The sequence below is a fragment of the Sarcophilus harrisii genome, chromosome 5 (assembly GCF_902635505.1).
Source record: "Sarcophilus harrisii chromosome 5, mSarHar1.11, whole genome shotgun sequence".
In the NCBI taxonomy this organism is placed as follows: Eukaryota; Metazoa; Chordata; class Mammalia; order Dasyuromorphia; family Dasyuridae; genus Sarcophilus; species Sarcophilus harrisii.
This window is the reverse complement of record NC_045430.1, coordinates 229289597-229303286: the sequence shown is the minus strand read 5'-3', so window position 1 is coordinate 229303286 and position 13690 is coordinate 229289597. Positions and strand designations below refer to the sequence as shown.

General features: G+C 38.4%; 1 protein-coding gene across 2 annotated transcripts in view; it reads right to left on the bottom strand.

Annotated features, from left to right (window-relative positions):
- Positions 1 to 6469, bottom strand: part of PRTFDC1 (phosphoribosyl transferase domain containing 1) — a 94224-nt gene extending 87755 nt beyond the window's left edge. For both annotated transcript variants that reach the window (XR_004229784.1, XM_031939855.1), the window contains exon 1: positions 6076 to 6469. Coding sequence is in view for 1 of the 2 variants with exons in the window: in XM_031939855.1 (XP_031795715.1) it covers positions 6076 to 6393 (318 nt within the window). In the remaining variant the exon portion in view is untranslated. The remainder of the gene's footprint in view (positions 1 to 6075) is intronic.
- Between the last annotated feature and the right edge of the window lie 7221 nt (positions 6470 to 13690).

Here is a 13690-nt window from a genome sequence, read left to right as displayed (position 1 = left end):
CCTGATAGGTGCTCATCCAGTCTCTACTTGAAGACATCTGAAGAGGATTCCACAAGTTGAAGAAGATTCTACAACTTTTTATCAACTCTATAAGGATGTATCTCCTTGACATCAAAACTAAATTTCTCTGCAACTTTTACTCTTTGCTCCTAATTCAGCTCTCCAGTGCCAAACAAAATAAAAGTAATCTCTCCCTCCATATAACTGCTTGTAAGACTAAAGTTCCCATTTCCCTCTAATAGGGGTTATTTCCCTCTAAAAGGTAACAAAGCTGTGCCTGGAACTTGATTGATCTTTTCCTTTATTAACATGTTTGTTAATAAAGCTGTTGCTTCCTAGTCACCCAAGGGTATTAAAAAAATCCCTTTCAATGGAATCAGGATTCCTGCCTTGTAATTTTGAAGACTAACCTGCCCTGTAGACCAGACACATTAATATGTGAATTTGAAGGACAAGGGGAAATCATTCAAGGAAGCTTAATGTCACTGTATCCTTACAGTGTTAGGATAAAGTAAATTTCCTTGTTTCACTGTTCAAAGATGTTAAGATGCTTTATACCTAAACAAGTTGATGGCATTAAGACTATCTCTAGCAATTACCTTTCATATATTTAAACAATAATCATTTAATTGTGTTATCCTCTTTATTTCTTCTTTTCTCTAACCTAAATATCCCCAGTTCCTCTAGCTTATCCCCATATGATGGGCTCAAGGCCTATCACTCCTCTGGATAAATTTATCAATGTTCTTAACCCGTGACTATTATCATTCCCATTTTACAGGTAAGGGAACCAAGGTAGAAAAGTAATTTGTTAGGAGTCAAATAGTTGATAAGGATCTGATAACCAGGTCTTCTTGACACTAGGCCCAGGAGTCTATCCATGACACCACTTAGTTGCCTTTAGGTTCAGACTTTATCAATATGAGGGACTCCAGCTGCGGAAATTCCCTTTGCTGTTGCACATTCACATAGCACAGTGATATATAGTTATAAAGATGTGCCTGGGCAGCTGAAAAGCTGTCCAAAGTCACAGAATCAGTGGTTAATAGGATGAGTTTGAACTCAAATCTTCCTGACCAAGCTTGGTTCTCCATCCACTGGTTCTTGCTGTCTCTCAATAACAGGATTATTTCAGAATAACATACCAAAACCTCTTCCAGTAATAATCAAGCCAGACTCTGGTGTCATCTAAAAAATGAAACACATTTGAATTTACAATCCTTAGATCTTAAGTTCCTATACTGCCAAAAAAAAAAAAATCTGCCTAATGTTATAATGAGACCAGTTTCAAAGCAGATTCTATTTTGCAAATACAAATGATTTTGGATCATCTGCATGGGGATTTTCAGCAGTGAATTTTTAATTCCTTTTCTATGCCTGTGAATAATCAAGAGGAAACTCGAATCAGTTTTTAAGTGTTAAGGAGCAGGTGCTCAGATTAAGGGTTTTCAGCTTTTTATTTTCCTTTTAATTACATACATGGGGGGGAAAAAACATGACTTTTCTACTGTCTTTCCCATTGCTTCTAGTATATGATGCACACTCCTCAACCTCCAAAATCTAGCCCCAACCTATCTTTCTAGATTTTTTTCATATTACTACTTTCCCCACACAATATTATAGTAAATTATCCCCTGATTTCAATGTCTTTCCGTCCCCCCCATCCAATACATTCCCTAAATTGGGGGTTCTTGATTTTGTGTCATTAATCCCTTTGATAGTCTGGTAAGCCTGTAAACACTTTCTCTGAATAATGTTTTAAATGCAAAAAAAAAATTTTAGGATGACAAAAGAAGCCAATTATGTTGAAATAGTTATCAAAATATTCTTTAAAAGTTCACAGACCCCAGGTTAAAAACACTTGTCTCAAATCACCCAAGAATAAAGAGCTATTAGGGCTGCCCACTGAATTTCTTCCACCAACCTGAGGTCTCGTCATTCCTGACATTCATATAATGGACTCACTGTGACATGACTCTGATTAGATGGCTCCTCCCAGAACTTCTTTTTATGAATAGTGTCTAGGTCAACCGTGACTCATTTTTCTGCAGGCTGTATTCAGGATTTCTTCTACCATGCTCAGGACAACACAAAGGACCCTAGTGTCTCCCCTGACCTTTTCAGCTTCTTTTTTGGTATGGTCTTCTCCCATTAGAATGTAAGCTCCCTGAAGTACAGATAGTCCCAGCTCAGGCATATACTAAGTGAATAATAAATAATCATTGACTAACTGATTACCTCTCAGAATCCTTATATTCCTTAAAGCTCAATGAAGATACTCCCCTGTAAAATCTTCTCTGACCTCTCCTCTCATGCTTAATGTTATTCTCCCCCCAATTCTTATAGTTTCCCCTTCCTCAAATTGCTTTGTTTTATATTTATATACTCCTATTTCCTCATTAGAATGCGTTCTCTTCATTTTAGTCACTATTCCCAATACCTTCCCTGCACTTATTATTGAACTGAATTGATTATGAAGCCTTCCCAATTGCTGCCATACCTAATAGAACATTTTTCAAAGGGTCAAGTATTCAGAAGTTACAGTATCTAAACAACAAAAGGTGTACAATTCTGACATGACATCTTAGCAATACTGGCTTCTTAATGTCACTTAATTTCTATCTTCTCTAGAATACAAATTACACTTTTTTTCTATCTTCTTTGAACAGTCATTTTAATATTTACATGACATTAAGGAGAGGGAGAATATGATATAATAACTAATATTAATCAAGCCTGCACTATATGCCAAGCATTGAGGCAAGTGCTTTACAAATATTTCTCATTTGATCCTCGGGACAACCATAGGATATGGGTTCTATTATTATCCCTGGATAATACAGAGGAGGAAACTGAGGCAAAAGTAAAATGACTTGCCCAAGATAGTACATTGCATTTGCACACATAAGTAAATATCTGAGGCTGGATTTACACCTACATTTTCCTGCTATCCTGGGCAACTTAATGATGGAGTAGATAGAGTGCTGGCCCTGGAGTCCAGAAAACTCATCTTCCTGAGTTCAAATCTGCCTTCAGTCACTAGCTCTGTGATCCTGGGCAAGTCACTTAAACTTGTTTGCCTCTGTTTGCTATCTGAGGAAGAAAATGAGAAACCACTCACTCCAATATCTTTGCCAAGAAAACTTCAAATTAAAACAAGTGAACAACAACTTTCTGACTCTAAACCCAGCCCTATAAACACTACTGTGCCACCTAGCTCCAAGTGGTAGTGGGTTGTAAACCAATCTTGGAGTAAAAAAAAAAAAATCTGGGCTCCTGCTCTTAATATAACCTGACTGAGTGATCCTAACAAGTTACTTGACTTTTAAGATCCCCAGGACACTCTGTAAAACCTTAAATTGCAGAAAAAGTGTTGATCTGGACTAATAAGAGTATTTCCTCATCAGGCGCACCGTAACATACAAATTTACATGGTTCCTCTCCAAAAGGCAATAAAAATCATAGGATTTCAGAGTTCAGTGAGACCTCAGAGATGATTCAAGGCTATCCCCCATATTTACTTAATAAAGTGAGACTGAGGGAAACTTCTTGAGAGTGACACAGGTTAGCCCAGTAAATATCTAACTCTAAACAGTGCTGGACTTTAATTCATGATAAATCTAAGTAGCTAAATCATTTAATTATTCTGCACTCCAGTTTTCTCATTCGTAAAATGGAGAAAAACATTCTTAGGTTTAATCCTAACTCCACCACTAAACTACTTGTAAAATACTGAAAAAATCAAATTAACTTCCATAGGCCTCAGTTTTCTCAATTGTAAAATGAATGGTTCACACTACACAATTTCTAAGATTTCTTCCAGCTCTAAATTGAAGATTCTATCTAGTAGCTACCTTACAGGGTATTTGGGAGAGAAGCACTTAAATCAATATTTCAATATGATCCTGACTCAAGCAGATCCATTATAGCCAGTAAGTTCTAAACTGTGAGAAATTTTACCTATCTGACCTCCCTTCTTTGTACTGGTTTAATTTTGTGATAGTCGAAATAGAAGAACCCAATAACAGTGCTATAATCTTATCTCCTTTAGGATTGTTTCAATTATTTCTTGGTCAAGAAAATTAATTTTGGGAGAAATTTCTCAGTGAATTCTCTGTTGGAGGGAAAAACTTCAATTCAGTGATTTAAAATGTAATTGCTTGAGACAGAAGCCATAACATTCCAAACAATTATTCTCATAAGCATCCAATTTTGAATGCATTTGCTTTTTCCTGAAAACATATCCAAGTGAGTGAAAATGTATATTACAGCATATTTTAATGCCAAAGCCCATGAACCTCTTCAAGTGGAATAATACAAGTAAAACATTTTTGCAACCTAAAAGCACAATAGCTAAAAGCAAAGGAACATTATCAACATAAATGAGATCTTAAAAACCAGGTACAAGAAAAATCTAAGTTACTAAAGCTTAAGACTTTGGGATACTGCTATCATTCAATTTCTTTAGGAAGTCAATAGGAGTTGGTATTGAAAGGGATCTTTAAAGATCTTATTATCCAATATGCCCATTTTATAGATGAAGAAACTGAGACCCAGAGAAATAACTTACAATTTAATACAATAATAATAAGCAGCAACGCCTAGGATTTCAACTGGGGTCCTCTGACTCCAAATGGAGGGATTTCCATTAAAAGCCCGCTATCTTTCACTTTCACAATCTCCTTTGTTAAATGAAAACTCGAACATGTTCTAAATTGAAGAATCCTAGAAATCCCTGCCTCTCTCTTTCCATTTCCATTTTCTTCTCACTCTATCCATGTAAATATTACCTCTTGTTAACTTGCAGATTCCATTCAATTCCACAAAAATTTACTGAATTGACCCAGTAGTTTAAAAAAAAACCAAGATTTTTTTTGGGGGGGACACCAAAACCAGTATTTCCACTCTTAATAATTAACACTGAATGATATTTTATAGGCCACATGGCCCATTATAAAGGATACTGCAGGGTTTTGCTTAGCATTGGAAACTGTCTTCCACTTCACTTTAATCTGAGGAAATGCTGGCTCACAGGGGATAATTAAGAGTGGATAACTATTATAAAAAACACCAAAGCAAACACCTTTAAGCACTACGGGGGGCTCTCCAGGTAAGGATTGGGGTTCAGAAGTCAGTTCCCTAAATCTCAAAATCCCATAATGATCCTGTGGATTTTTTCTTTTCATCTTAAAAGTCATCCCAAACAGCCCTTTTTGTAGTGACTAGAAACTGGAAACTGAATGGCTGCCCATCAGTTGGAGAATGGCTGGATAAATTGTGGTATATGAATGTTATGGTATATTACTGTTCTGTAAATGACCAGCAGGATGAATACAGAGAGGATTGGTGAAACTTACATGAACTGATGCTGAGTGAAATGAGCAGGACCACGAGATCATTATATACTTCAACAGCGATACTGTATGATGGCCAATTCTGATGGACCAGGCCATCCTCAGCAAGGAGATCAACCAAATCATTTCCAACGGAGCAGTAATGAACTGAACCAGCTACGCCCAGCGAAAGAACTCTGGGAGATGCCTAAAAACCATTACATTGAATTCCCAATCCCTATATTTATGCCCACCTGCATTTTTGATTTCCTTCACAAGCTAATTGTACAATATTTCAGAGTCTGATTCTTTTTCTACAGCAAAATAACGTTTTGGTCATGTATACTTATTGTGTATCTAATTTATATTTTAATATATTTAACATCTACTGGTCATCCTGCCATTTAGGGGAGGGGGTGGGGGGTAAGAGGTGAAAAATTGTCACAAGAGGTTTGGCAATTGTTAATGCTGTAAAGTTACCCATACATATAACCTGTAAATAAAAGGCTATTAAATAAAAATAAAAAGAAGTCATCCCAAAGCAGTGAAGGTAGGCGGAAAGAAGGGTAGGAAAGTCCGGGGAGAGGTTATAAAGGACAAACTCTCAGGCTTCTCCCTTACCTGCACCCTCCCCATCCCTAACCCCTCTCCCGTTTCTAAGATCCAGGCCCGGAGTTGCAAGGTCGGAGCCGCGGAAACAAAAGGCAAGACCCCCCCCCCCCCCCCGGAGTGGGGGGCTGACCTCTGGGGGTGGATGATGAGAAAGAGAACAGGCCGGGCGCGGGGACGGAGAAAGGCAGGGGCAGAGGCTGGGCTGGCGATGTGTGCAAGGGTGGGGTGCGGATGGAGGGGCTCTGCGGGAAGGTGGGAACAGTGGTCTCGGGCAGAGCCGGCGCTTCTGGCTCCATCGCGAGGATGGAGGAGCCGGCCCGGGCCGCTCCGTTAAAGTACTCGGTTCTGCCTGGAAAGAGGCGGCCCAGGAGAGGGGCCTGGAGGGAGGGATGAAGGAGAGACAGAGGGTGTGGGCGCTCACTACTGCCCGGAAATCAGGAGCTTCCATTTACCACGACCCCTCGCCCGCAGTCTCGCGCCTCCTCTCTCTTCCCAGCCATGGTTCTCCTGGAGGAAAGCAGGAAGGAAGGAAAGAAAGGCAGCCCGCAGCTCCCAGGCGGGGGGAGTGGGCAAGAGGGGCGGGGGCAGCGGGGGAGGGGGATGCGCCGCCGGGTACCGGCCGCGGGGACAGCTCCGCCCCCGCCCCCAGCCAGCTGGCGGGAAAGGCTAACCCGGCTGCCCCCGGCTCCCATTGGCCGGGAGCCAGCTCCTCCTGCTGCTGCTGCTGCTGCTTCCCTCCCGGCGCGCGGCTGCGGGAGGATGCTCCGGGACCCGCAGCTGCCTCCGGGAGCCTTCGCCTTTCCCTGCGGCAGTGCCGTGCTGGGGCGGCTGGCTCCTTCCCCACCCCCACGCAGTGAGTGCTCCTTCCGAGCTGCTGGGAGCCCCTTCCCCACCCCGCCCAGTGTGTGCTCCTTCCCCACCCCGCCCAGTGAGTGCTCCATCAGAGCTGCTGGGAGCCCCTTCCTCACCCCGCCCAGTGAGTGCTCCTTCCCCACCCCGCTCAGTAAGTGCTCCTTCCCCACCCCACTCAGTGAGTGCTCCTTCCCCACCCTGCCCAGTGAGTGCTCCATCCAAGCTGCTGGGAGCCCCTTCCCCACCCCCGCCCAGTGAGTGCTCCTTCTGAGCTGCTGGGAGCCCCTTCCCCACCCCCCCAGTGAGTGCTCCTTCCCCACCCCACCCAGTGAGTGCTCCTTCCGAGCTGCTAGACTGGGGGCCTCTGGGCGCTTGTATCCCTGAGGTGTTAGACACCGAGAAAAAGGGAGAAAACGTTGTCCATTGCTTCTTTTGAGTTCTTTCCCCACCCCCAACATTCTCTTTGTAAATCTGACTTTAATCTTCAACAAATATTTCAATTACAGAAAAACAACAACAACAACAACAAAGGGATTGTATAAAACACTAAACTTTTACAGGTTTGGTTTGGTTTTAGAAAATTGTATATATTACAATTAGCACGAAAGTGACACAATTGCTCTATGTTCTTGTGTCTCCATTCTGGAATTCTTTTTTATTTCTTCTGTGAATTTTAAAACATTTTATTGACCCTTCCTTTCCCCTCCTTTGCGTTGTTTATTGCTACTTACTGCAGGACCTTCCTCTCTATAGAATCTCTTCCTTGTAACAAATATGTTTTGTTAGAAAAAAATAAAACAACACATTGGCCAAAACAGATTCCTAAAAGAATAAAGTGGGAGCGGGGAATGTCCATTCACTTTTATCCTGCTTAGTTCTCACTGTATTCCTCAAAGAAATGGCTTCTAAGATCATATCCTAGATATATGAATACTTGTGATGTTTTTCCCTTTTTATTCATGGTCATGGTTTTCCACATTCCCTCAAGTTGTGGAACTCAAAACTGGACACAATATTCCCCTAAGGGTGTGACTTAGGTCTTTCTCAGATATGACCTGGACTAGACATCTCAGATCTCTGCAAGCTCTGAAAATGAATCCATTCAGGACCCCTCTCAGCTCTGAGACTCTGTGATTCAGTGATATTTGCACTGACACCATGAAAACTGAATCAAACTGGTACATTTTAGAATAACCCAATTCAGGCCTGAAAGAAATTGGAGAAAGGGGTCAGTGTAACTTCTGGCTTGCTAAAACATTCTTAAATCATCCCTAGACATATGAGAATCTATAATGTGTGTTTTATCCCTTTGTATAAATCTATGAACCCCATCTTTGAACTCTCTCCAAATTCTTCACACTCCCTCAAGTTATGGAACTCAGAACTGGACAGAATACTCCATCAAAGGTCTGACTCAGAATTCTCCCCAGGGATGACTGTTTTATTCTTCAGATTTGGGTAGAAGCCATGAAAAAGAATATGACCTTTGCCAAGCTTTTAAAGGAGGAAGGAAGGATAGTCATCAATTAATTTTTTATTGAACACCTAGATTGTGAGAAAACATATCAGCTCCATAAACTGTCTCTTGAACACAGATAGCATGTTTAAAAATGATCCTGAGTGTCCATTAAATGTGGTTTCTAAACCAGCAGGGTTGCATAATTCAACTTAGTGAATTTTGGTGCTTAAAGTCATGTTTAAGATCATTTCACCTAAAAGGGAAAACATCAATATAACAAAGGTGGTCAGATTAGCATTATCACTCCAAAATAGTGAAAACTAATCCAACTAACATTATTCATTGATTTCACAAAAGCAAAAATCTATTTTTGCAGATTCTTCCACTCCCATTGTTGATGTACTGTTATAATTATTTGCTTATCTGTTCTCATATTGTATTCTTTCCTAGAATGCAAACTCCTTAAGGAAAGGTACTTTGTCTTTGTATCACCAGAGACTAGCACAGTTTTTATTTGGAATTTCATGTTTGCTGAATTGCATTGAATCAAAGAAGGTAAAGTAATACTTTATGGGAAGTTAATTACAGGAGAACAATGGATATATGTGGGCAGCTAGTATTTAGTGACTTTATTATAGGTTTGGGTTATAATTCATTTACAATGATTTAATTTGATATCTTTTTTTTTTTTTTTTTTTTACACCACCAGACTATGTCTTGCAGTATCCCCTTTCTTATCCCTTCCAAGGTGCTATCCCATATAGCAAACAATATTTTTTCAAGAAATTTTTAAAGAAAAAAAAGACAGCAATGCTGAAAAGTAGGAAAATACACAGTGTACTATAGCTACAGAGCTTTCAAATCTTTATTTGGAATGGGGTGAAGATACCTTCTCACTTTCTTCTTTAAGACCATGTTGTTTGGTTTTTATTTTTAGTTTTGCAACATTTACCTTTTACCTATTCTGTAGGGTATTTTCCATTTCCCTTAAGAGTGATTTAAAATTTTTTTTATTGATGCTTTTGTTTTTTCTAACACAGTAATTTCCTAAGAAAATCCCTCTCCCCCTGAACCTTCTCTTGTTACAAAGAAAAAGTCAAATAAATTTAACTAACCCAGAAACTGATAGATATACCAAAGTATTCAACACTCATATCTATACTTTCCCTACTTCTTTATCAGTTGTCTCATTTACACTATTGTAGTCATTGTATATGTCATTTTCATTTTGCTTATTTCATTCTGCATTGGTTCATGCAGATCTTCCCATTTCTCTGAAAATCCTATATTTTGTAGTTTTACCAATGCTATTGCAATGCTACATGGAGGATATCTGTACTAATTGACCAAATTGACATCATTAGGCAAATTATTATTTCAACTGTGTAGAAATCAGGGGAAGAAATACAGAGATAATTGTTCTGTAGATTGTCATAGGAGGGAATGGAAACTATATAACTACAGCTTTGGCAATATCCATCTCATCCAAAGCAAAAAGTGCTTACTAAGCATGAAGAATAAGGAAGAAAGAGTAGACCATATTCATTTTATTATTTTCTCCCACTTCAGGTGTTTATTTACAAGATAATTCTGGCATATTGTCTTAATATATTAGAATACAGTGCCAAAGGTTGAGAATTGGTACATGCAAATCGTTGTGTAATACTTACTAGGTAGTTCATATATTTTTAAGGAATAACACTTAATTTAGGTAACTAGACTTTATCCCTATATTTGCCACTGGCACATTGTATAGCCTGGAGGAAAGTGCTCTGGGATTTATCTGTCTCATTGGTCTCACTTGGAAGAGCTCTTGACTACATGTTGGTAATTCTTTGTTCCTGTTCTAGTTCTACCATTAACTAGCCATGACAATTCATATCACATAGTCAAGTTACTAATCATCTCAGTGCCTCAGTTCTTGTACCTGAAAAATGGGGAGAGTGAAGATATGTTTTATCTTACAAGGTTCCATGATATGTGTGTTAAGTGAAATAATATTTATGAAAGGCTCTTGGAAAAATGCTACAAAAATGTAAGGTGTTATTAGTATAGGATGTGGTGAAAATTAATGAGATAATATTAACAAAGCAAAGAGAATTACCTTTTATATGGTCAAACACAATTAAAGAGTAGCTTGAAATTATTGCCCAGAGACAGGATAGGACTGGCCTAAGAAACTATGCTGGATATAGAAAAACTAGAAAACTATAGAATTTGGAGCATAAATAGATTGTATATTTAATTCTATTCATGTATGAGGAGAATGAGATCCATAGCTCTGAAAATCTAAGGCATGGAGAATGCATTTAACTTTTTCTTCTCTTTCCCTTATCTTTGTTATCAAGTCTGAAGAGAGAGAGCCATGAATCCCACATTCAGCCACTTCAGTGGGTTTGGGATCTGAGGTCTGACCCTACTCACTTGTAGTTCACCCAACTTGGGCCTGCCATTTTACTTCTTATTATATATTTAATTTTATAGATAGAATAATTTACTTCTCATTAACCAATTTGTGATCTTTCATTAAATCATTAGTTCAGCCCCCACAATAATTATTATTTATTTAACGAAATAGAGAGCTATCTTTTCTCAATAGTAATTACTTTTTAATCTATATTATTAATAAATATAAAACTACACTAATTAAAATTTCTGAATACATACTTTTATTAATGAATCAAAATGATAAAAAGCAGTCATGTGTAACAATTTTGAATAATTCTTCAGTAATCATATAGTCCTATCATAGTGAAAAACATTAAGATACACAGATGCATTAAAAATAATCTTAGAATTTAAAGACCTTGAAGGTCACCCAAACCAATCCTCTCATTTTTAAGTGAGGAAACCAAAGCCCAGAAAGGTAATTTATCCATAGACACATGGTTAGTAAATAGACAGAATCACTATTTGATCGTAGATCCTCTGATTCCATAGGCAGTCAAGTGACACAAGAGGATCAGCTCTGGAATCGAGAAGACCTGAGTTCAAATCCAGTCCCAGATACTAGATGTGTCTACTTGTATAAGTCATTTAACCCTATTTTCTCAGTTTCCTATCTATAAAATGAGCTTTGCTGGTAGGTAGTAGAAAATAGACTTAAGTCCACTATTAAGTTCAGAAACTTCATTTTAAAGCTTGGCTCTGTCACCTATTACCTGTGTGAAATCAGGAGGGTTGCTTCACTTCAGTTTCTTCATCTGCAAATTGAGGAAGCTGAACTAGGTGATGAGGTGATGATTGTCCACCCTAAGGTCACTTCCTTCCTACATCTTGATCACTCTCAGCCTATTCCATCCTCCACTTATGCAATTTACACGTGCAAATATTTTGCTAGTTGAAGTTTGTTATTGGGTAAATGTCATGTACAGAACATAGAATTTTTTTCCTCTCCTGAGATTTGAGACAGTCACTTGGTGTCAGCACATGCTAAATTCAGGATGATGTCTAACTGTTCATGAGTACTGACACATGAAAATAAATATAAAATGTTCAGCCTGGGAACCGCTCAGAAACACACAAACATATGGAACCTGGTGATTCATATGGTTAGTCACTGAGTCACTGGTTAGAGTTTGGATGAAATCCACTGGCCAAAAGCCAGTAAAAATGATCATGATATTTTTCTTTCCTGTAGTTCAATATAGAAAATACTTTTAAATGTCAGGTGAACAAAAAGAAAAAAAATTATAGTGTAGGTTAAGGATCACCCTCCATTTGAGGAAGCTGATTTCTTTTTCTACATAAGGACGGAAGAAATTGGGTGTCTGTCACTGGAATTATGATCTTAGAACTGTTGGTACTCCTTCCCAGAGGGTAAATTTCAATCCATCTGTGCCTTCTCCTGCAGAGCAAGAAGTCTTATTTACAACTTCCTGAAAATCTTCCACATTGAACGTGATGAAGGACTTTTGGAAATTTTGGGGGTGGGGGTAGCAATGTAGCATGAGGTTAACATCTCACTAGATCTCATATGGGACCATCTCCTTTTCTGGTAACCTATCTCTCTGGAGATATCATTTGGGCTGTTTTTTTTTATCTATTTCTACCTATCTACCTATCTATTATCTGTCTATTTATCTACATACATATACAAACACACACACACACACACACACACACACACACATATATATAGTATGCTACAACCTTATTACAATCCTTATGCTTTTCTCTATTAGCTTTTGAGTAACTTGCAAGTTGAATTCCTCAGAAACTGTGATATGTCTTGATTTGTCATCACAGGGAGAATTTTGATTTTTACAAAGATAATCTTTTGTTTCAAGGAGAAGCATGGATTGTTAAAAGTACTGTACAATATCCCCAATGCAATTCAGTTCAGGAATGTGGGTTCTTTTATTCTCTATCTGAAGTATCTAAGATATTTATATTATACTGATGGACTAGTTCTAAGGGCTATACATGCAATTTATATGCAGCATCCAAGGAGAAATATAATAACCAAATAACTGGAAGAGAAAATTTAAACTAATTCAAAGTTTATTGATTTTGCTTGTGAAGGTGACTCTCTTTTCTTGGTTATAGCATCATGGTTCAGGGAAAGAGAACTATTTCACATAGGGTTTGAGGGATATGGAGGTATCAGTAGTCTGGGGCAGATCTTAATTCACACTTGTTTGTCCATTTAACTCAGTGCAAGTTTTTAGACTTCTATTACAAATCAGGACAGTTTGACACTATTCTTTTTTTCTTTTTTTATTATAGCTTTTTATTTACAAGATATATGCATGGGTAATTTTTCAGCACTGATAATTGCAAAACCTTTTGTTCCAACTTTTTCCCTCCTTCCCTCCACCCCTTCCCCCAGATGGCAGGTTGACCAATACATGTTAAATATGTTAAAGTATAAGTTAAATACAATATAAGTATACATGTCCAAACAGTTATTTTGCTGTATAAAAAGAATCGGACTTTGAAATACTATATAATTAGCCTGTGAAGGAAATCAAAAATGCAGGTGGACAAAAACAGAGGAATTGGATATTCTATGTAATGGTTCATAGTCATCTCCCAGAGTTCTTTCGCTGGGTGTAGCTGGTTCAATTCATTATTGCTCTATTGGAATTGATTTGGTTCATCTCACTGTTGAAGAGGGCCAGGTCCATCAGAATTGATCATCATATAGTCTTGTTGTTGAAGTATATAATGATCTCCTGGCCCTGCTCATTTCACTCAGCATCAGTTCTTATAAGTCTCTCCAGATCTTTCTGAAATCATCCTATTGGTCATTTATTACAGAAAAATAATATTCCATAACATTCATATACCACAATTTATTCAACCATTCTCCAACTGATGGGCATCCACTCATCATTTCCAGTTTCAGGCCACTACAAAGAGGGCGGCCACAAACATTCTTACACATATGGGTCCCTTTCCCTTCTTTAAAATCTCTTTGGGATATAAGCCC